Source organism: Dendrobates tinctorius, unplaced genomic scaffold (assembly GCF_039654945.1).
Source record: "Dendrobates tinctorius isolate UK_male_01 unplaced genomic scaffold, ASM3965494v1 ptg000060l, whole genome shotgun sequence".
Lineage (NCBI taxonomy): Eukaryota > Metazoa > Chordata > Amphibia > Anura > Dendrobatidae > Dendrobates > Dendrobates tinctorius.
Window position 1 is genome coordinate 32725765 of NW_027361728.1, and position 24788 is coordinate 32750552.

At 39.8% G+C, this 24788-nt stretch overlaps 1 protein-coding gene across 3 annotated transcripts in view; it reads right to left on the minus strand.

The window, feature by feature from the left end:
* The window catches only part of NLGN1 (neuroligin 1), a 762223-nt gene extending 738353 nt beyond the window's left edge, over positions 1–23870 (minus strand). For 2 of the 3 annotated variants that reach the window (XM_073578828.1, XM_073578827.1), the window contains exon 1: positions 23076–23870. In XM_073578828.1, the coding sequence (XP_073434929.1) occupies positions 23076–23568 (493 nt within the window). In that variant the 5' untranslated portion in view covers positions 23569–23870. Of the gene's footprint in view, positions 1–22622; positions 22683–23075 lie in introns of all 3 variants that reach the window. The other variant, XM_073578825.1, reaches the window with a different exon arrangement.
* Positions 23871–24788: the final 918 nt, after the last annotated feature.

The window sequence follows — 24788 nt, forward strand, 5'->3', positions numbered from 1 at the left end:
CTACTTGCTTTAATTCTCTAAATGCTTTATTTTTGTCCCTTATTGCGCCCCTTACAGCTCTATTTAGCCATAGTGGTTTCCTCCTATTTCTCGCATGTTTATTCCCATACGGTATATATTGTGCACAGGTCCTATTCAGGATGCTAATAAATGTCTCCCATTTTCTTTGTGTGTTTTTATGTCTCAGGATATCGTCCCAGTTAATTGCACCAAGATCATCTCTCATCCGGTGGAAATTTGCCTTCCTGAAGTTTAGTGTCCTTGTAACCCCTCTACTACACGTCTTATTAAAGGATACATGAAAACTTATTAATTTGTGATCACTATTACCCAAGTGACCCTCAACCCTTACATTTGATATGCGGCCTGGCCTGTTGGTTAATATTAGGTCTAGCAGTGCCCCCCCTCTTGTTGGGTCCTGAACCAGTTGTGAAAGGTAATTGTCTCTCATCGTTGTCAGAAACCTATTACCCTTGCTGGAACTGCAGGTTTCGGTTCCCCAATGTATTTCAGGGTAGTTGAAGTCCCCCATAATAATGACTTCTCCTTGAGTCGCTGCTTCATCTATTTGCTTTATGAGGATATTCTCTGTAGCTTCCATTATTTTTGGAGATTTATAACAAACCCCTATCAGTAATTTATTATTTTTCCCCCCTCCCCTTATCTCTACCCACAGGGACTCTACATTTTCATTAGATTCATATATATTATCACGAAGGATGGGTTTTAAGGATGATTTTACATATAAACACACGCCTCCCCCTCGCTTATTTGTTCGGTCATTTCTGAACAGACTATAGCCCTGTAAATTAACCGCCCAGTCTTGGCTCTCGTCCAGCCATGTCTCAGATATCCCCACCATGTCATAATTATGTTCCAACAACATTAACTCCAATTCCTCCATTTTGTTGGCGAGACTTCTGGCATTAGTATACATGCACTTTATGTATCTCTCTGAACCTCTATTCTTTCTTAAATTATTAACTGTTCTAACCCCACCCCCCATGCCACCTCCACCCCCAATGTCATTATTTGTGCCCAGGTCTCTATCTGCACTGTCTTCCCCTCCTATAAAAGGAATACCCTCCCCCCCCGTCCCTAGTTTAAACACTCCTCCAACCTTCTAGCCATTTTCTCCCCCAGCACAGCGGCACCCTCCCCATTGAGGTGCAGCCCGTCCCTAGCGTAGAACCTGTAGCCAACTGAGAAGTCGGCCCAGTTCTGCAGGAACCCAAACCCCTCCTTCCTACACCAATTCCTGAGCCACTTATTAACCTCCCTAATCTCCCGTTGCCTCTCTGGTGTGGCATGTGGTACAGGAAGTATTTCCGAAAATACCACCTTGGAGGTCCTTGCTTTAAGCTTACAGCCTAATTCCCTGAAATCATCTTTAAGGACCTTCCACCTACCTCTAACTTTGTCATTTGTGCCAATGTGACAAACTCACATTTAGTGGCCAGAGTCAAGCAGCTGCTGCAAAGGCAAATAAAATAATGGGATGCATTAAAAGAGGCATAGATGCTCATGAGGAGAACATAATTTTACCTCTATATAAGTCACTAGTGCGACCACACTTAGAATACTGTGTACAGTTCTGGTCTCCGGTGTATAAGAAAGACATAGCTGAACTGGAGCGGGTGCAGAGAAGAGCGACCAAGGTTATTAGGGAACTAGGGGGTCTGCAATACCAAGACAGGTTATTACACTTGGGGTTATTTAGTTTGGAGAATCGAAGGCTTAGGGGTGATCTTATTACAATGTATAAATATATGCGGGGACAATACAAAGACCTTTCTAATGATCTTTTTACTCTTAGACCTGTGACGGGGACAAGGGGGCATCCTCTACGTCTGGAGGAAAGAAGGTTTAAGCATACTCACAGACGCGGATTCTTTACTGTAAGAGCAGTGAGACTATGGAACTCTCTGCCATATGATGTTGTAATGAGTGATTCACTACTAAAATTTAAGAAGGGACTGGATGCCTTTCTTGAAAAGTATAATATTACAGGGTATATACACTAGTCTCCTTAATATTGCGTTGATCCAGGGAGCTAGTCTGATTGCCGTATGTGGAGTCGGGAAGGAATTTTTTTCCCCAATGTGAAGCCTACTGTTGCCACATGGGTTTTTTTTGCCTTCCTCTGGATCAACATGTTAGGGCAAGTTAGGATAGGATATGGGTTGAACTAGATGGACTTAAAGTCTCCCTTCAACCTTAATAACTATGTTACTATGTTACATCCACAATGATAACATGGAAAGAGGCTTGACTAACACCCTATCAATTAGTGAAAGTCCTCATTAAAGTTGGGAAAGCAGAGGTTATAACTGCTTTTTTAAAGAATTTATTTAACTGAATTACTTTGTACAGGGCTGATTACGGAGATATTTTAATCACACATAGCTAAATGCTGCTGGATTGGAGGTCATGGGGTCCTGACAGGTTACCTTTAGGGATCCTATGTCATGTGGTAAAAGTAAAAATACTTTAGACCATTTCTGTAATGACTCTATTTGGACAAAGTTACTAATTGTTCTCCTATATCTATTGGGGTGAATTGAGATATTTGCAATTCCCTTATTTTGTTATAAAATTTAGCAATGAACGGCCATAAAGGAAGAGGTTGTGGTCTGTTGTCTAACCATTTTGTAAAATAGTCCGTAGAGTAATCAAGTTGTATCAATAAAATTGGCAAATTATTATATTAACATATTGGGCTTTCAAAGGCAAAACATAGTATTTTTATTGGACTTGCATATATTATTTTGACCATTCTTAAGAATAATATTATGGACTTCATGAAATTATGAAAGCTTATTCACTAGTTTGTATTTGTACAATGATTACTGAGTGGCCAAAGTCAAAGAAATAAGAACATACTGTACTTATACTACACTGATGGAAAAAACTAGAGAACAAGAAAAAAAAACACAAAACATGTGTTTACTGATGTGGACCTGGAAAATGATTCTCATACAAAGCGTGCCCTAAGGTGTACAACACCTATTTTTACCCTTGGGTATGTCATTATGTTATTTGATGCCAAGCTGCAGTCTGTGCTTTCCAGATACTTAGAACCATGATCAACCATGGATGAAGAGAAGGATGAAAAAAGAAGCATGCGGTCTAGTGCAAAGCTGAGATAGAGTACATCAATGGAGCCTTATTCTTCAAGGAATTGTGAAGTCTTTTATTAAAAGTTTGTCAACGCTTTTTGAGATTGTTATGATCTTACATGAGGACATATGTTCTCATGACCAGATCTGTGAGATTTCAAAATGGCTTGGCAAAAAATATGGAAGCCACTATTAGTTGGTTTATTGTCCTACTAAATAGATAGATTCAGTCTAAAAATACATTGAGAAAATAATGCAGGTCTTATTATTACTTGAAGATTAGAGCACCACTCCAGAGGTGGCACCAGATCTCTATTCCAGGTCTTATTCTCACCCTTCGGTATCCTTACCTTTTTTCGGCACTCCTCCTGTCCTATGGTGCCATCTTGTGAATGCAAACTCTGACTGTACGAAAGTTAAAATTTACATCATAAGCTCTCAATGCAAGTCTATGAAAGCCAGAACAAAGTTCTCATAGACTTGTAGTGAGTTGTGACCTTCACCTAGCTTCATGAAACACTGGAGTGATCTGGCAGATTGGTAACTGAAAGAGAACGACAGCAAAGGTGAAGACAGCAGTAGGTGTGTATAAGAGTACACTAAAGGGGGTTTTACACATAGCAATATTGCTAGCAATAACGCTATAACATCACCGATTTTGTGATGTTATAGCGATATCGCTAGCAATATCGCTATGTGTGATACTTACCTCAGACCGGCTCCCCCGCTGTCCATCGCTGATCGCGCGAGATCGGCCCACTGCATTTCTCATTGGGCACTTCCTGCTGGGCTTCCTGTGGCGCCGACGAGCGACGTGTGGAGGCGGGCGGGAAGACGTCAGGATCGCCGCGTCTGAAAGGTAAGTATCGTCCGCTGTATCGCTGCTGCATCGCTGTGAGATCTGCCAGTGTGGCAGCTCACTAGCGACCATCTAGCGATGCACCAGCGATCCTGACCGGGTCGTATCGTGGTCGGGATCGCTGGTGCATCGCTAAATGTAAAAGGGCCTTATGAGACTTTAGTTTAGATTGATGCTTAAGCTTTATTGACATTCCCCATCCCAGCTTGCCAACAAGTGATATTTTAGGATGCCTTCTCTTTTATCATACTCTACATTGATGGCAGGATAACATGTTTTAGAGTTCAAACAAACTGCAAGAACTTTAACAAATCTATAAGTGCTGCCTCATGAAGACAACCCCTATCCATATTCACAATTATAATATATGGACACTATAAAGAGGGTCTCAGTACCACGGCAGGGGTTTATAATGCATAGCTACTATATACTAGTCTGACACTAGCAGACATAGGTATGCCCACCCAATACATGAGCAACCAATAATTTCACTAGCCGCTATGTAATAGCACAGTTCTCCTCCTGCAGCAGCTGTTTCACAACAATTTTTCTATGCATGCCCAAAATTATAAATTTTGATAATGATTTACATGGCATTTGTGTCGCTGTGTACTTTAGTTACCAGCACGCTGATGCAGGGAGCTGGTAACTAAGGTACACATCGGGTATCTAAGGGACGTGCGTCACTTAGAAACCCGATGTATACCTTGGTTACCAGCTCCCTGCATCAGCGCGCTGGTAACTAAGGTACACATTGGGTATCTAAGGGACGCACGTCCCTTAGATACCCGATGTGTACGTTAGTTACCAGCTGATCGCTGGTCTCCAGCCTGTCACATGCAGCGATGCGTGCTGCCCAGCAGGAGACCAGCGATCAAAGAAATGTCCTGGGCTTTCCAAGAGCGATCAGCGATACCGGCAGGGGGGCCGGTCACTGATCGCTGTCACACACACCGATCTCGCTGGTGAGATCGCTGTTGTGTCACAAAACTTGTGACTCAGCAGCGATCTCGCTAGCGAGAACGCTATGTGTGACGGGGCCCTTAGTGTAGCACCCACAGAAACACAATGCAAAGATTGTTTCAATTTCTCTCCTTTTTATCTGGCTTCAGGTGTGATTTTCATGATGCTCACACCTGTGACTTGCCACAGGTGAGTTTGAACAAGCATCACATGCTGGAAACAAAGTTATTTACCCACAATTTTGCAAAGATGTCAACAATTACTGTATGTCTGGCTCATTTTAGGGTTTTTTTTGTGAAATTGCATTGTTCTAATACACAGAAAGTAAATAAACAGTTGAATAACAAAAAAGTTTAATTGCTCTAATTTTCTTGGAAAAATACTTCATTTTCTGGAACAATTTCAAGGGTGCCAACCTTTCAGCCATGACAGTATATTTTCTTGTAAACATCAAACTAAAAATAAATTTGTAAGAATAATTTTTATAGCCTGACACTGACATATGGGGTAGTCTTGGAGGACATGATCTACCGATTCATTGGGATGTCATTTTGTAGCTAGCTACATACCAATGAGTACAATTAATCGTAAATATGGGCAAAATCAAAGAATCAGCCTTTCTAGTACCAAATACCAAGTCTTTTTTGTCTTTATATGAGGAAATATCAGGCTCTTCAATTCCATAATTGGAAATCATCCATTTACTGTGATTTGTCTGTTATGCACAACTTTCAACTACAGACTTAGAGATCTGAAGATCCCATCCAATAAAATATAAAACCCCCACCAATGATGTCAAAGAGACGTCAGAAGATGTTCAAACGTGAATATTCCCTTTAAACATAATAAGAGTTGAATCATTTCAGTGGATCCTCAAAAGATATTATAGAATATTTCATTAAAAGACTATTATGCCTTGAAATTACCTTTTTGATGGATTGTCTTGATAGCAAATGCAAAAGATTGTTCAGGTGCAATTCTGCAACTGGTCTTATGAGCACAAAGAGTAAGTACTGTAAGAATTTAACAGACAAAATCACTCCTTAAACACAATTATGTTAAGATGTTTCAAAAAATATATAGGAGTCTGCTGACTACAATAAACACAAGAGATTTTATCTTCTTTGAGGTTGAAGGAAGAAACCTCTGTAACTCCTATTTGACTAACTGATGGGACATTTTCTACATGCTTGACTTGCATGTTTTAGAGTACAGATGTAACATTTTCTAACTTGACGCACAAAACAATGCAGAAAGATATTGCGGTGAAAAAAATGTAACTCAACACCTAACTATAGATAGGCGAACCCAAACAGTAAAGTTCTGGGTCCGTACCTGACACCTAGTGTCCGTGCTTGGACCCCAAACTCAAAGTTATCCAGGAAATCTGTTCTACTATTCAGATTCAGCAGCCTGAACAACGGGTATTTCCCATGTTGTCATCTGTGTGACAGCGCGAGAAACACCAGCTCTATTCGGCTGGAAAATTTGTCAATGCCAGTCTCAGTGCTGCCTTTCCCAAGATGACACATGAGAGCATATGATCCAGAAGCTCTGACCAGCAGTAAAAAGGTTATCGCCGGTCACAGATGTTGACTGATGCGAGTACTACTACTTTTTGATAACCAGTACAGGTAAGGCTGACAGCTGGTTATCAAAAGTTGGCTGGTTATCAAAATAGAGTCCCCTCATTTTTGACAACAGCCATGCCTAAGCAAGATGGAGGGTTGGTATTCTCAGAATGGGAAGGGGCTATTCCCTCTCCAGCTTTAAAATAGCAGCCACCCCAGAAAAGGCAAATTTGTTAGATGTGCCAATTCTGGCACTTTGCTTGGCTCTTCCTACTTGCCCTGGTGCGTTGCAAAGTAGAATAATATTTGTAGGGTTGATGTCAGATGGTTTATAACAACTGACATCAAGTCCAGGTTTTAGTAATAGAGAGGTGTCTATAAGATACCCGCATTGATAACCCCATAGCCATATTGTAATAAAGAAACAGCCAGAATAAAGTCATTAATTTGAAATAAAGACTAACCACCCTCTTCTACTTATTACTGTAAAGTAAAAAATAATAAAACACCATATTTTTCACCTGTCCTCCGATAGTCCATTAATGGCCATTTCCCATGACAATCAAAATAGTTTGGAGAGCAGTCAAATCAGTAATGAGTCCTCTCTGCATGCCACCTTGCTCTCGCTGAGCAGAGCGTGAGACGTGCTGCTTGCTATCAGCGGTAACCTTAGTGATGTGACTGCTCTCCACACCATCTGGATTAATTTTACAGCAATTAATGGGTAAAAGAGGGAGTTTTGATTTCAAATAAAGGAGTTGGTGTGTTTCTTTTAAGTAAATGACTTTATTCTGGATGTGTCTTTATTACAGCATGACTTGTTAATAAATAAAAAAATGGCGTGGGGTGCTCTATAATTTTCATAACCAGCTGAGGAAAAGCTGACAGCTGGGGGCTCATGTTAATATTCTTGGAACGGAGCAATATCCATAAAGGTTCACAGGCTATTAATATCAGCTCACAGCTGTTTGATTAGCCTTTACTAGATATTATAGGGAAGACGCCAACCAAAAAATGATGTTGATACCCCTAGAATCAGTAACCACAAAAGTCTAAACAGAGAGATGCGGGCTGATATTAATAGCCTAGGATGGGACCATGAATATTGGAGCCCTCCAAGACTAAAATCATCAGCTCTCAGATGCCTGAGAAATGGCGCATCCATAAAATGTGCCAATTCAGGCCTTTAGCCTCCGCTCTTCCCATTTGACATAGTGCTGTGGCAAGTGGCATAATAGGTTTGGGGTTGATGTCAGCTGTTTTATGGCCACTGATATTAAGCCCAAGGGTTAGTAATGGAGAGGCGTCAATAGGACACCCCCATTACTAACCCCATAGTGATACCAGACAGTGAAGGTGTAAGATGATGAGATTAGTACTCCCATCTGCTGACGCCTGTCACCGTCTCACACCTGTCATCTGTATGTATGTAACTTGAAAGGTTACAGCCGAGAGCTGATATATCTCGCACTGTCACATAGACAGCATGGGAAACACTGGATGTTTGGATGTTTGGCGAATGGGGTCTGAGTTCAAGTCCGGGTACTGTTCTCACATCCAAACCAACCTTTTTTAAAATGTTCAGCAGAATCCACCAGACCTTATCATCCATGGGTTCACCCATCACTACACCTAAAATTGACTTTGTGAAAAACCCTGCAATCTGGAACTGAAAAGTGACTTTTAGGGTTGGCGGATTGAACTAAATAAAAATAACTAATAAAGTGCGATTACAACCCGGTTTCCACCGTGCAAAGATGTTATCCTGCTGCTAGTGAACAGTGGTGGAGCTGAGTGGCAAGCGATCACCAAGAAACACGCTGTGTTAACTCCACACAGTTTGAACTGAATACAAGATACCAGACTGATAATGTCTCAAAGAGGTATGCACTGAAAGATGAAATATCAGCTCAGCTAACCACCGAATGGCAAACAAAATATAAATAACTAACTCAGCTGACCACCGAGTGTTGCAAAAAACATAAAGACCAATCTCAGCAACCACTGAGTGGTACAAAATGAGGTGTGTGCAATACCCAGTTAAACAATAATGTTTAAGCATATGGGTTGACTGTGCCCAGTAACTGACCCGTGCTAACCGCACACATGGCTGAGACAGGCACTAGGTCCAGCAAAAAGAAAAACCTGCCTCTCTAAGGAAAACTAGGCACTCATACAAGCCAACAGCGCGGCAGAGTCTCCACCCTCACACACATGACCACAAATGATAATAGCACTGGCATGCTCCTCTGAGAGCCTTTTATATGTTAGACTCAAGTCAGTTGAAGAGGACCTTGCCTGTGGACCAATCCGGAGCTGCCACCTCACCAGAGCAGCTGACATCTGATCACCAATAGGAAGATGCCGCATCACAGACATGCTCAGTAGGGTGATTTCTGGACTTAGCTTCCAGAGCATCTGTTTGCCGCTGCCTATTGCGGATTACCATAGACTTAGCTGGATTGTCAGCAGTAATCAAGTGAATAGCACGAGCCTGAGCAAGATGCTGGGACCAACATCTTTGATCAGCAGCACCCACTGTGGCTGAAGCATAATGGGAGACTGCAGAAGCATACAAGGCTAGGGATCTAACCCATGCAGCGGGAAAATCCCATTGCCCAATATTACCCCCTCCCCAGCAACATTTGCCAAGCTTGAAAGCCGCCACAAGCCGGGAATCATGGATGTGATTTTGCTGGTCGGCCAAAGCTCTTGATGCTACATAGAAATTGCCTGGGGGTACCTGGGTCTTAAGGCACAGACTCTCACATAAGCTACCCCATCTTTGTATGCTCCCCATTGCCCAATCAATTTGAAAGAAGGGAATGAAGGCGCAGCCAGGTCATCATAGCGCACAAAAGGAAAAAATTCCCAAAAATTCAAAAAAACACATTTGAAAGGTAGACTCACCAAGACCCTGACTAATGCACTACCAGGATGCAGTAGACCTCCACTGATAAAGGCTGGGGCAGCAAAGGTGCATACCACTGATGAAAACAGCCAGTAACCCAAAGTGGTCTGGCTGCCTACTGGAAAAAAATGCACACAAATAGGGCTTGCATAGGACATCAGTCACACAGATAAGTGTGGTGCAAAGTGTCAGAACAGCTTATTAATGACGCCCATAGTTTTAGCAGGCGGGCTGCGCCGCACTATATATATATATGCATGACACAGGAAAAACCAAGCCAACATAAAGAGGTCTAACTGCATCCTGCAAAAATGATAAAAAGTGCAAAAAGATAAAGATATGGGGTATTAGTTTCTATTTTGGCCAAAGCAGATAGGTCATAGGCAGCCAGGTCATCCCCAGAAGTACCTAATCCATACCCTCTGAGATAATGAGGAAAGATACTATCTCCTGATGATTGGTGAGGGTCAGAGGTATGGTCCGATGGGGAAATCGGAGTTGGTAAAATGGACCCATTAGCTACCCGAACAGACAACGGCTCAGAGAGCATTACTAATGCATGAGTTGACCCCATGCAGCGGGAAAATCCCGGCGCTTCACAGTGACTTTACTTTTCATATGTATAGTCACCCTAACTTAAGACCTTCATTTGACTTTCTCCTGCTTAGATTGGTATTCCATTCCTCCTGCTTACAAAATAGACACCACAGTGGCAAGAGAAGTGGCATTAGATCACACTTCCCGTGTCTTCCCTTTACTGTAGGATAGGAAAGCCAGAGCAGGTGTGGTTTACACATACCCCTGCTCTCCCATACTTCTGTGAAGGCCAGCTTAGAAGCATTAGAAAAGGACCAATGATCTGAACATGAGAAACAGCTGGATGCAAAATATAGTTACAAAGTAAGGTTACTATACAGTGGGGCAAAAAAGTATTTAGTCAGTCAGCAATAGTGCAAGTTCCACCACTTAAAAAGATGAGAGGCGTCTGTAATTTACATCATAGGTAGACCTCAACTATGGGAGACAAACTGAGAAAAAAAATCCAGAAAATCACATTGTCTGTTTTTTTTTCATTTTATTTGCATACTATGGTGGAAAATAAGTATTTGGTCAGAAACAAGCAATCAAGATTTCTGGCTCTCACAGACCTGTAACTTCTTCTGTAAGAGTCTCCTCTTTCCTCCACTCATTACCTGTAGTAATGGCACCTGTTTAAACTTGTTATCAGTATAAAAAGACACCTGTGCACACCCTCAAACAGTCTGACTCCAAACTCCACTATGGTGAAGACCAAAGAGCTGTCAAAGGACACCAGAAACAAAATTGTAGCCCTGCACCAGGCTGGGAAGACTGAATCTGCAATAGCCAACCAGCTTGGAGTGAAGAAATCAACTGTGGGAGCAATAATTAGAAAATGGAAGACATACAAGACCACTAATAATCTCCCTCGATCTGGTGCTCCACGCAAAATCCCATCCCGTGGGGTCAGAATGATCACAAGAACAGTGAGCAAAAATCCCAGAACCACGCGGGGGGACCTAGTGAATGAACTGCAGAGAGCTGGGACCAATGTAACAAGGCCTACCATAAGTAACACACTACGCCACCATGGACTCAGATCCTGCAGTGCCAGACGTGTCCCACTGCTTAAGCCTGTACATGTCCGGGCCCGTCTGAAGTTTGCTAGAGAGCATTTGGATGATCCAGAGGAGTTTTGGGAGAATGTCCTATGGTCTGATGAAACCAAACTGGAACTGTTTGGTAGAAACACAACTTGTCGTGTTTGGAGGAAAAAGAATACTGAGTTGCATCCATCAAACACCATACCTACTGTAAAGCATGGTGGTGGAGACATCATGCTTTGGGGCTGTTTCTCTGCAAAGGGGCCAGGACGACTGATCCGGGTACATGAAAGAATGAATGGGGCCATGTATCATGAGATTTTGAGTGCAAACCTCCTTCCATCAGCAAGGGCATTGAAGATAAAACGTGGCTGGGTCTTTCAACATGACAATGATCCAAAGCACACCGCCAGGGCAACGAAGGAGTGGCTTCGTAAGAAGCATTTCAAGGTCCTGGAGTGGCCTAGCCAGTCTCCAGATCTCAACCCTATAGAAAACCTTTGGAGGGAGTTGAAAGTCCGTGTTGCCAAGCGAAAAGCCAAAAACATCACTGCTCTAGAGGAGATCTGCATGGAGAAATGGGCCAACATACCAACAACAGTGTGTGGCAACCTTGTGAAGACTTACAGAAAACGTTTGACCTCTGTCATTGCCAACAAAGGATATATTACAAAGTATTGAGATGAAATTTTGTTTCTGACCAAATACTTATTTTCCACCATAATATGCAAATAAAATGAAAAAAAACAGACAATGTGATTTTCTGGATTTTTTTTTCTCAGTTTGTCTCCCATAGTTGAGGTCTACCTATGATGTAAATTACAGACGCCTCTCATCTTTTTAAGTGGTGGAACTTGCACTATTGCTGACTGACTAAATACTTTTTTGCCCCACTGTACATGACATATTTTCTGTTCCAGGATGAAGCAGAACTTTTCTTGTTCGGCTACATCAAGATTTTTTTTTTGCATCAAGGTATAGTTAACATATTTTTTGTTAAAAGTTGCAACATTTGCATTCACAAGAAATGGCTTACTAATTGGTGGCTACACTGTTAAATGCTTAGTTTTTCATTTTGCTGATCATTAAGAAAAAGAGACAACTGTCTAAATATTATTCAAATAGAAGTTGTAATAGCTGCAGAGCATTACTATATAACAAAATCGATGTCAATGGCCCCTAGCCCATCTTGTCTCTACACTCTCTTGTCTATTGATAAAAACCAAGGGCAAATCTCCTTTTTTCCAGACTGCTAAATTCACAAAAAATCCTTAGATGTGAGAAAAGTTGTATAGTTAAACTTCTATGTTTAACAGGGACATCTGAATGAGTCTCAACAATGTATAATACATTTGGAAACATTAGTGCAATAACAAATATAATTGTGAAGGGCTGTCCAAAGATTTTGAATACAAAAAGTGTCAGGTTAAATAGTTAAAAAAGTGGCAGAACATGTTTTGCCTCTACTACATATGTAACCTTATTGTAAAGGCTATTTCCTTAATATTTTTGCTCTAGAGTACTGTCATTTATGTCAAATACAGAAAAAGTAAATTGTAAAGATCTAGAGCCACTTCGGGATGCACTGTCAAAGCAATAACAAATTATGTGTGCACCGTTGAATTCGGCACAAAGAACTAATAACTATACATTTCTGTACAAATTCCAAGAAAAAAAACACTCTCCAAATGTTTTCCTCACATCACATGAAAAGTGTTTTCCTTTCCAGGCACACAACTCCCGCCTAACACATGTGTAGTTAGCCCCATCAGGAGAAATAAATCCATCCGGTCTTATTCATCAAGCTGAATAGAAGATTTCTATACAATTCCAATGACCTAGACAGCACTGGTCTCCGGCACACAATGTGTAAGAGACCCTAAGTGACAGTCTGCCTAGTTTTTTTTTTTACCATGAGGAGGATGAAGTTTGGATTCTTATGCCTGTGGGATGCCCATAAATGGTAGACAACCTAAAGTTGAGTATTATCTACTGTGTAACAGTATACGTTAGTCTGTGGTTTCAATAATGGGAGTAATAAAACAAACTATATATAAGGGAGTCCTCTAGACTCATTACTAAATTATCTCAGTAATGGCTCGTGCAGATGACTGTATGTTCGGTGCAAGTGTGATCCGACAAAATACAGTGGGGCAAAAAAGTATTTAGTCAGTCAGCAATAGTGCAAGTTCCACCACTTAAAAAGATGAGAGGCGTCTGTAATTTACATCATAGGTAGACCTCAACTATGGGAGACAAACTGAGAAAAAAAAATCTAGAAAATCACATTGTCTGTTTTTTTTTCATTTTATTTGCATATTATGGTGGAAAATAAGTATTTGGTCAGAAACAAGCAATCAAGATTTCTGGCTCTCACAGACCTGTAACTTCTTCTGTAAGAGTCTCCTCTTTCCTCCACTCATTACCTGTAGTAATGGCACCTGTTTAAACTTGTTATCAGTATAAAAAGACACCTGTGCACACCCTCAAACAGTCTGACTCCAAACTCCACTATGGTGAAGACCAAAGAGCTGTCAAAGGACACTAGAAACAAAATTGTAGCCCTGCACCAGGCTGGGAAGACTGAATCTGCAATAGCCAACCAGCTTGGAGTGAAGAAATCAACTGTGGGAGCAATAATTAGAAAATGGAAGACATACAAGACCACTGATAATCTCCCTCGATCTGGTGCTCCACGCAAAATCCCGCCCCGTGGGGTCAGAATGATCACAAGAACGGTGAGCAAAAATCCCAGAACCACGCGGGGGGACCTAGTGAATGAACTGCAGAGAGCTGGGACCAATGTAACAAGGCCTACCATAAGTAACACACTACGCCACCATGGACTCAGATCCTGCAGTGCCAGACGTGTCCCACTGCTTAAGCCTGTACATGTCCGGGCCCGTCTGAAGTTTGCTAGAGAGCATTTGGATGATCCAGAGGAGTTTTGGGAGAATGTCCTATGGTCTGATGAAACCAAACTGGAACTGTTTGGTAGAAACACAACTTGTCGTGTTTGGAGGAAAAAGAATACTGAGTTGCATCCATCAAACACCATACCTACTGTAAAGCATGGTGGTGGAGACATCATGCTTTGGGGCTGTTTCTCTGCAAAGGGGCCAGGACGACTGATCCGGGTACATGAAAGAATGAATGGGGCCATGTATCATGAGATTTTGAGTGCAAACCTCCTTCCATCAGCAAGGGCATTGAAGATGAAACGTGGCTGGGTCTTTTAACATGACAATGATCCAAAGCACACCACCAGGGCAACGAAGGAGTGGCTTCGCAAGAAGCATTTCAAGGTCCTGGAGTGGCCTAGCCAGTCTCCAGATCTCAACCCTATAGAAAACCTTTGGAGGGAGTTGAAAGTCCGTGTTGCCAAGCGAAAAGCCAAAAACATCACTGCTCTAGAGGAGATCTGCATGGAGGAATGGGCCAACATACCAACAACAGTGTGTGGCAACCTTGTGAAGACTTACAGAAAACGTTTGACCTCTGTCATTGCCAACAAAGGATATATTACAAAGTATTGAGATGAAATTTTGTTTCTGACCAAATACTTATTTTCCACCATAATATGCAAATAAAATGAAAAAAAAACAGACAATGTGATTTTCTGGATTTTTTTTTCTCAGTTTGTCTCCCATAGTTGAGGTCTACCTATGATGTAAATTACAGACGCCTCTCATCTTTTTAAGTGGTGGAACTTGCACTATTGCTGACTGACTAAATACTTTTTTGCCCCACTGTATCTGGTTACACTCGGACCAATTTTATTCTCTGGGGCCGTGCACGTGTCCAAGGAAAAAAAATCACAACATGCTCGATTTGCATCTGATAATTGGGTCACACTCAGCCATCCAAGTCAATGAGTTGTTGGAAATAATCGGGCTGACAACTGAGCTTTGTCTGATTTTGATGGACTAACAGAATGAAGATGGAGAATTTTTTTCCATCTTCTCCACTCATCCAAGAAAATTGGATCACACTGTAGTCGAACCGAACCTCTTGGATGAAAGAAAATACAGTGGTGCGTCCCTAGCCAAAGAAAGGACCAAGTAATGGGTGCTTCCTGCTTCCAGGGCTTGAACAAAAAATTCTCCATACCATACCATATGACTGTTGTGAAATAAACGACTAAATTGGGCTTTGGGTAGGTTAAGCTTTGGTGGTTCCTCCAATGAAAAAGTTTTGAATGCTAAAATGAAGGAAACTTTTGGACCCTATTATAGTTAACAGGGTCTTTGTGTATCGCTGGTGTCTATCATGTGTAGAATAGAATTTTATTTGTCTGCTTCTTCGACAAAAAGGAAAAACAGAATTAGTAGTCAATTGATGGAGCTGTTTTTGAAAAAAAAGATATACTTTTTCTTTTAATCTCATACAACCCCTATAAATTGCTTATCTTATTACATTATCCCATGCTACACTAACAGTTTATTCATGCAGAATAAAGTTTTTCTTTCCATTTGTATATTCCATAACCTTTGATGTTAGTCTTTTTCTATAGATAAAGGCTACCTTAAAAAATCAGAGTGAAAACTACAAATATTTGCATAAAGTCGTGTGCACCGTTTCCAAGTGAAACATAAATCATTAGAACAACGAGAGTGTCAAAGAGTGACACACATTTAACTTTTATTTGCAAATCAGAACATTTAATCAATTGCCACACTCCAAACCCAATTTACTCGGCCAGCGCCTGTTAACAAGAAGAGATTTTATAATGATGAATAGCAATAAAAGTTTGTTCAGGGTACGTAGGAGTCATGCATCTTTATTTACGCCTCTCTGAACCTAAGTCAGTGTAATAGGTTGTGCTGCTAATTACATATGCCTGATGTGCTGCATAATAAGAAGCGCTACTGCATTGCACACCAGCAAATGACATGCAAATTACTGCAGCCTTGTCTAAGACTACAGAGCACTTTGCAGAATTGCCCACTGTACCCCCATTTACAATCATGACACATTGGCACAACTGTCTACTATATTATGGAGAGTCTTGTGAGCTAAGATGACCTAAAATGCGTTGGCTGTGCTACAGAATTTCCCTAGTAACATAAATACAGGAAATTAAATAAGTCACTGGTAAACTAAAAATATGGCAACAAATTGCAATCTAACAATACACCTTGTTTTGTGATAATACATAGACATGTTCTAATTAGCGTGACATAATTAAGTGGCTTTCAAATTATTGTAATGTAAGGTATGGTAATGGTAGTTTTATAAAATCCAGGACATTAAAGGACTTTTAATCACTTAATATAAATTCTGCCACTATTCTAAGGAAAAATAATGAATAAATAGATACTATTTATCTCTCCTGTCTCCTAAGTGGCTTCATCCGTCTTAGCCATAATGCGCTGTACTACTGACATGTCGCCAAACACTGAGCAGAGGTGATTCCAGAACTATGGTATGTACAGCTTTAGCCATTTGTAAATGTTTTGAAGCTGAATAGCCTATTGGGTTGTTCATTAGTCAGCCACTTCTTGATTGCTATATTCCCTGGCATAGAATAAAAAAGCCTATATTCATCTCTGGTGCCAGCAGTGTTTCTGTAATGTGGTTGCCTGGTATCCCAGGGCTTATGTGACATTGCTATGCTAGGTGAACCCTGCGACCTCTTCATTCTCACTACCTTCAGACATAATTGACCTTTGAAGGAAGCAAGAGACCTGTAGCAGCTCTCACTTCTTCCAGTTGTCTGTTCTGTCCAAAGGAGGTGAGAGCAAAGTGGACGCTGATTGACTGCAGGGTTTAACTGGTCTAACAATTTCACAAGAGCCCCAGGAGGTCAGGCACTGACATTGCCGGAACATTGCGGGCACCAGAAGTCATTATACACTTTTTTGCAATGCAGGGGAATGTTGCAAATGAGAAGTGATTTGTCCACTTAATGGACAACCCTTTTAAATAAACATTTTACTTAGGTGTCACTATTATAAAATGCGAGGTACTGAGTAGCTTTATCCAGAGCCACATAATATTAATAATAATTGTGACGGACATCATCATAATTTCAGATCACTTTGGTATTGTTCATTTTTTGCTGTAAAGACAACATTAGTCACTAATGCCATGTATGCTACACTTTCAACTGGATTAGTATATATATTATTGCTGAAGCTAAAAAAAAAAACTCATGTCTTTCACATGTCAAATCTTAAATATTCCACATAGCCCGGAGGAGAAATCTAGCAATCTGCATCTATCTTTAGACTGACAATTCAATAGCTTAAAAGGAATAGCATCTTATTGTACCTCATGAGATTTCATTTATTAGACGCTGTGTGGCTCATGTGGCTTTTCTGATGGATCCCAATGTGCATATCTCAAGTGCATGAGAGTATTGATCCTATTGTCTGATTGCGAGAGCTGCTCAGATGAGCCGCGGCACATGCCTGGGATTACATCCAAATGCCTGAATATTTTATGTACCTGATACACATGGTTACATTCTTATTCAGATGAGACCTTGGGGTAGGCAACCATAATGTATGAGTGTCATTGCTGCACTGTGTTACTTACAGGGGTTTCCCATTAAATACATTTAAAACGTATCCAAAAATAAATGTATGAGAGAGAGACCCCAACAGTTTATGAGAAGGGGGATCTAGTGCCATGTGTGAACAAAGCAGTGAGTGCTGCTACATTCAGAGTTTAGGGATTTGTTGAAAGAAGCTTGCTTGACTATCCTTGGCAGTCCCATAAGCAATGAATGGAGCATAGGCTGTATGTGACTGCCAAGGATAGCCAAGTCCTGCTCCATTCACAAATTGCTTTATGGGACCTCAGTTGTCCCAGAAATTGGCCCAAGCGCCCATCTCATACATTAATTAGCTATCCTGTGGATAGGAAAGAAATATCAGTAGAAGAAAACCCCTGTTAAAGGCCTTGTGAAGCTTTAAACTCTTTCTGAAATGTCATTGGCAAACTATGCCAGGGCAGTGGGGAATATGTTTTTAGACATAGTGCTTTAAATGGGGTCAGTCCACACAAAATGAATGTTCAAACCTAGCAAATGTTCCCCCTTGGCATGGCGAAACAGTTCAGTGCACCAGCCACTTCCTTGTTTCCATCTATCCCCAACCCCTTCTTTCTTGATTGACAGTTCTTTACAGGTTCCAGAGAAAGACAATGCTAAATGGAAAACAAGTAAGTGGAAAGGTGAACTGAGCTGGATGGCCATGCCATGGGTGCACTGAGAACCTGTGCTTGGTTTGAACAGCCATTTTCTGCTTATAAACCCAAATGAAAAATAAAGAACAGATTCTAAATGTGTCCTATACCCTTGTATTAGACAACATAATTATGACAAATATCTCACAGTGACATAATTGACCCATCAGCATTCACTAGATACATCTAACACAATTATACGGAGCACCAGCTACTTGATATGCCAATTACAATGCCAGTATATCATTTTATTCATAAGATTTTAAATGTTGGAATGCCACATTAATTATTGATGACACAAATCATTTCAAATACGTCCAAACAAAATAAAAATTAAAAGCCCTTTTTTTTAATTACATTGTGAAACTAGTGAACCATGATGTATTTCTCTGCTTATAGAACTAAAAGCAGGCACATTACTTGTGGTTCACGTTCATTCATCCAGCAATTAATCTGCGATTGTTTGTCCCTAGTAATTATTTACAGGCTGATACTCATGGCAAGCCCATTAATAAAGGTTTTGAGTGAAATGTTTTTAGCTTTTTACTTTAGGAAAAAAAATTAAAGCTTTTATTTTTTTGAAAGGCACTATTGTACCTGCCATCATTATTTTACGAGGTATACAGTTAATCATCTGGTCAAACCTTGACCTTGAAATGTCCCTGCTCAGGTGGTGAGAAGCCACCTGGTTGGGATTTTATGTCCAAAACAAGAAAAAGAATATTTGAGTGATCTGATTTCTCATGTGCCCAACAAGTGTTGCCTTGGGGTTTTTAATGTCAACATCTGTTTGTTCTTTTATTGCTACTCAATATATTTTCTAAGCATTTAACCTTCTGATCCCTTATGGTGATCCTAGGCATGCTTTATATTTTGGGGTTTGCATACAGATTCTCAACTACCAGTCATCTCCTCACAGAGAAGTATCCTTAAAAGGAATCTGTCACCGGAAGTTGGCAGCCTATGTAAATGGCCTGTATCCGGTCCTTCTTTTTATCTATAGGTCTAATGCAGAATGTTATAGAAAACAATCTGTGATATGGAGATAAAGTCCAATGTTTACCACTCTAGTATCACATCTGTCCAGCTTATTAAAGGGAATCTGTCACCGGAAGTTGGCGGCCTATGTCCCGGAAGTATTTTGCTGTGTTCAGGGATATAGTGTACCGGCACATGCGCAGTAATGATTTTTGGCTTTGCCCGCAGTTGGGCAAAGCATACTGCGCATGCGCGAAGCAAGATTGCTTTGCGCACGCGCAAACTGTGGAGTAGAACAACTAGAATTCCAGAAAAGATCATGGATGGGGGCCACAGATGGGGTGGAGAAAAAAAGAAGAATCACCGCCCATTGGACAGGACACAGGCCATTTAAATAGGCCACCAACTTCCGGTGACAGATTACCTTTAATAAGATGGACAGATGTTATACTAGAGTGGTAAACATTGGACTTTATCTCCATATCACAGACTGTTTTCTATAACATTCTGCAGTAGACCAATAGTTCTGTAGACATAAGAAGATGGAAAACAGAAATACTAAATACAGAGATTTTATGGATCTGAATTGCAAATACTTGTAACTTGACATGGACAGTCTGCTATAGACCTATACTGTAACATTGTGTATCTCCAGATATATATGTTCTACCCATGATTTATTGCAATGCATCACTGAAGGATATGGTGTCTCATGAAAGCACAGAGTGCCCTTGAATCAATAACATACACCCATAAGGACTTCAATATGCCAGAACTGTAATGTTCATACATTGCATTTTTTCAGCTTTTTTTCAGCAGCCAAAACATACTCTCTTGGCAGTAAAAATTCTGCATTCAAATCACCCATTTTTCGGTGTTTCATGGTGTTTTTGCACTTTTTTGACCACATGATTTGTGTGACTTCTCTACAGCACGTCTGATAAACTTAGCTTTACTCTCCAAAAATACTTAAAATATTGTAAAAATGCAACTAAGCATTTTTACATTTTTGTATTTTCTCAATACTATCTGTGAGTTAAAGGGAACCTGTCACCATTAGAAAAATCTAGTCTGCAAGCATCATGATATATAGCAGAGGGAACTGAGCAAATTGATATATAGTTTGGGGAGAAAAGATTCAGAAAGACCTTGTTTTTCATCATTAAATCTTCTGCTTTTCTGGGATTTTCGGTCCAGTGGGCGGTCCTTTTAGTGATTGACAGCTACAGTACCTCTGTATTCACACTTGTACAAAGAAAGCTGTCTGTCACTGATGGGACCGCACACTGGACCCAAAATCCTGGGAAAGCAGAAGATTAAATGGATAAAACCCAGGTTACACCAAATCCTTTCTCACAAAACTATTTATCAGCCTACTCAGCTCCCCCTGCTCTAAAACATGGATGTCATTTTCAACATGGATGTCATTTTCAAGGTGCAGGTTTACTTTAAAACATGCTGGAAAACGATGAAAGAATTGCCATTCTACAGACTTCAAAAATGTTACAGTTTTCCAATTCAGTTAGGAAAAAAACAACAAACGTGTGAATGAGATTTTTGAAATCTAAAAGTTTTTGCTGAAACCATAAAAAGCAACTTTTAAAAGCACAGCAAAAAATCTCAGCAAAAATGCAGCATGTGTACATAGCCTAAAGGTATGTGCATGTGTTAAGTATTTACAGCAGAAATTTCAGCACAAATTCTTTGTCTCTTGGTAAGAAAAATGCTCCTTAAACTACATGCCTTATTTCTTTACATTTTTTTACCCATATTTCAGGTTATTTGCATATATTTTTTAATTGCGCTTTTTCCCTATTCATTTGAAAGAGTTAAAAAATGCTGAAAGAATTGACATGACTTCAGAAATCCCATTCACTTTGTTAACCCTTCCGTTTTTCTGACAAAACAGAGCAGAAAAAATGCGACAAAACCGCATAAAATACTTAAAGTATGCACATACCCTTGTACTTTAAGGTCCTTATTAATCAAAAGTTACTTGCCAAAAATGTGCCATAAAATTGTATCAAATATCACAAATTTTGTGACTATTGGTTTTTTTATGCCACCTTTAGCCAGCTTTGGGATACCACCGATGGCCACCTAACCGTGTAGTTGAAATCCACAATTGAAAATATATATCACTGACTATAGTGGATTAAATGGTAAAAATGCTACATTTATTACAAATATTAAAAATATTATAACTATTCCACCATGCTTAGTACTGGGCCATTTAGCAATAACTGACATATGATAGTCCTCCAGAATAGCCAGAGAACTATTACTAGGTGCAAACAAATTCTTTCACAACTTTGGAATGGTGCAAAAAATTTGGGACTTTTAAAGATGCAAATTGCCTCTAAAGAAAGGAAGAGGACTAGACCTGTACTGCTAACTCCTGGAAGTAATAATCCTAAAAGTCAATATCGACCCTTTAACGAACCTTGCCATATGACTTAGAATAAAAGCCAAATCAGAATCCAAATCAAACTCATATTAATGCACGGATAATGATTTTTAACATTACTACTTTCATTAGGTGGCATTGAAATTCTAGTCCTATATTTCTCTGAAGAATGTGCATATTTAAATTCCCAGAAGAAAATTTTATGGCTTAAAAGCCTCCTCACACTGTCATGCCACGCATACCACTCTCCACAAGGAAAATTGTGGCTTTTCAAAGCGTTTCCTGTCCTAATTGCTTTAATAAAGTAAGGCTTAAATATCTGGAGAAATCAAAGTGAACTAAGCATTTCTCTAAGCTTTGACAATAATATACTGAGTATATTACCTAAACCTATTAGATCTTTATGGAAGACTGAAATAGGCCACTTAAAAATTATAGTTAACCATGTAAGCAACTAGGTCTCATAAGTATAGTTTCCTGCAAGGCTCGGTTCACATATGTGTATTTCTTGGTCTTTATATGGCCTGGAAAGCCCGAACTGATCATGGGTCTCCCGATACAAATTAAAGCTTCGTAGATATATGAGATTGTAAGTTCGGATCAAGAGACCAGTGGTCAATACGGGCATGGCGGTCCTTGTAAAGACCAAGAAATATACTAAATATACTTGTTTCAACCCAGCCTAACTGCATGATCTTGTGCATACAGCCCCTAATAAAACTAATTAAAGTATTGGTGATATAATAAGCAAGGAAGATCTTTCATTTGCCTTCATCTAACAATTTCTACAAGAATGAGAGTAGATTTAGACAAATCCAATTGTGTTGACTATGATAATATTTTGTTATAATGTCAGTACAGAGACCTAAGCTATTCCATAATAATAATAATAATAATAATAATAATAATAATAATAATATTTTAGATTCCTGACCCCTACTCTCCTTAGCATTTTCCATTTGTTTATTGCTGGGGTTTTTTTCTGTGGCTGTAATACATACCTCCTTTTCTACATATTTTCTTGCCGGGTTTCCGGACACATTCCTTGGATATTCTTTTTACTGAAAAATGAATAAAAAACTAAAAAATAACATGGAGCTCCATGACAGAGAGTAGGAGCATGCAACACCGTTTACCTAGCTCTGCCTTTGGCTATGCTTCCAACGCTGTGGCGCCTGCACATGCAAATGGAGGAGAATGTATCATCAATGGGCAGGTAGGAGAGAGGAAAGACCTTCCATTGTAATACCCGTGCCTTAGGAGAACATGAGTGTAGACATGAGTACAAAAACGGGATCACACACATAAGAGCATCATGCACATCAAAAGCCAGCATGCTAACAACTAATCAGGCATGCAACCTATATACAGGATTAATATGGTTAGAACCGAAGAAAGCAAAAAAATTCAAAGAAAATAAATCTCATTGGTTTTTGTTTCCGCATGTAACTCACCATCCTCAGTTGGAACATATATATTTAAATACAGGCAGTCCTCATTCTGGTCTTGCACATAGGAAGAAACTACATCCAGGTTGTTGGTGAACCAGACAGGAAGCATGACTTCAGGAAGCCTGCCTCCCACGATGTTTTGGGGACAAACCGGTGCAAATTGGGTGGCATTTTTTATATCTCCCCAAGTTGTTGGAGGCTCCGGTGGCTGGAAACGTCGTTCCCCTACTGGAGAAGCAGCATAAGGAACACCAAGGAACTGAATAACAGGCCCTAGTATTTCATTATTTAGTTCCTTCTTAATGCCTCGCACTTTGCCATATGTTGTTGTAACCATGGGGTCCACATCATCCAGTTTTTGAGAGTGTACAGTTGTAATGTGAAGTAAAAATCCAAATACGCATAAAGGAAACATGACTTCCAATCCCATGGGTAGCAGACGCAACCTTGCTACTCTCCATAAACCGTTCAGTCGTTTGGACCTTGGAAATGCCATAGTCCCACATTAGTTGCACAGGAAAGCAATGTTATTTGTATCCACTAGTGTAAAACAGGGCAATCGAAGAAAATGTATCAGATTTGTTACATGTGATCCTGCCAGGAAAATCTCTGAAGGGTTTTCACGCAGTAAGAATCTTCCATTGATTTCGCACTCACTGAAGCAGCATCTTCACTAAGCGCTATTTATCAGGCTACATTCTATTGACAATACTGTTTTCCATAGTAGCAATATCAGAGGAACTGCCATTTACTGCACATTGCCTTCTTATAAATCAAATCCAGTTAGCCGCAGGTCTATATCCTGGAGAAAATGAGAATAAGTCATTATTAGGGAAAAATATATCAGCCGGACAGTAATAATTACATGCTGTGTAAGCTACCGTGTATTGGTTAATATTTTCTCAATTCTAATTATAGCAAAGTAAGACAACTTTAATTAATTTCACGATAGACTAGATATTTTATCCTTTAGAATATAAAAATAATAAGCATTTTCTACTTTTATATATTAAGTTATGAAATGAAAAACACTTTTTTGGAAATATAAAAGAAAACAGATAGATATGGTAGATACAGAGATTGTTAGACAGACAGATAGAAAGTTGATAGAAGGATGGATACGTAGATAGATAGATTAATTGATTGATTGATATATTATAGATAGAAGTATGGATGGATGGATAGATAGATACTTAGATTGATAGATAGATGGTAGATAGGATGGATGGATAGAGATAGATAGATAATTGATAGATAGATAGATAAATAGACATATGACAAAACACATTTTTTTATTACCACAATATGTTTTTATGTCCACCAAAAAATAACCACCATAACTTGAAATACAGAAATGATTATGGTTCATTATTTAAAACAATATGTTTACATGCAGTACATATATAACATTTTTGCATTTTTTTTTAATACAAATTCAAGTTGTCCTACGATTAACTTTTTGGATGCATAGATCAAGCATGTTCTCATCATTTTTGAAAAGTCAAGGTTCTTGATCTCACAACAATTTGGGGAAACTTTCCTGGGCCCTGGCTTGTGAGGAAGGCGGCCCATCATGTGACAATGACCACACACTCCCAAATGAAATATCAACGAGCTACTAGTAGATAACATTGAGCTTGGACTGTCTTGTTTAGGCCGGGGTCACACTTGTGAGAAACTCGCACGAATCTCGCATCTCAATCCCCGGCACTGCCA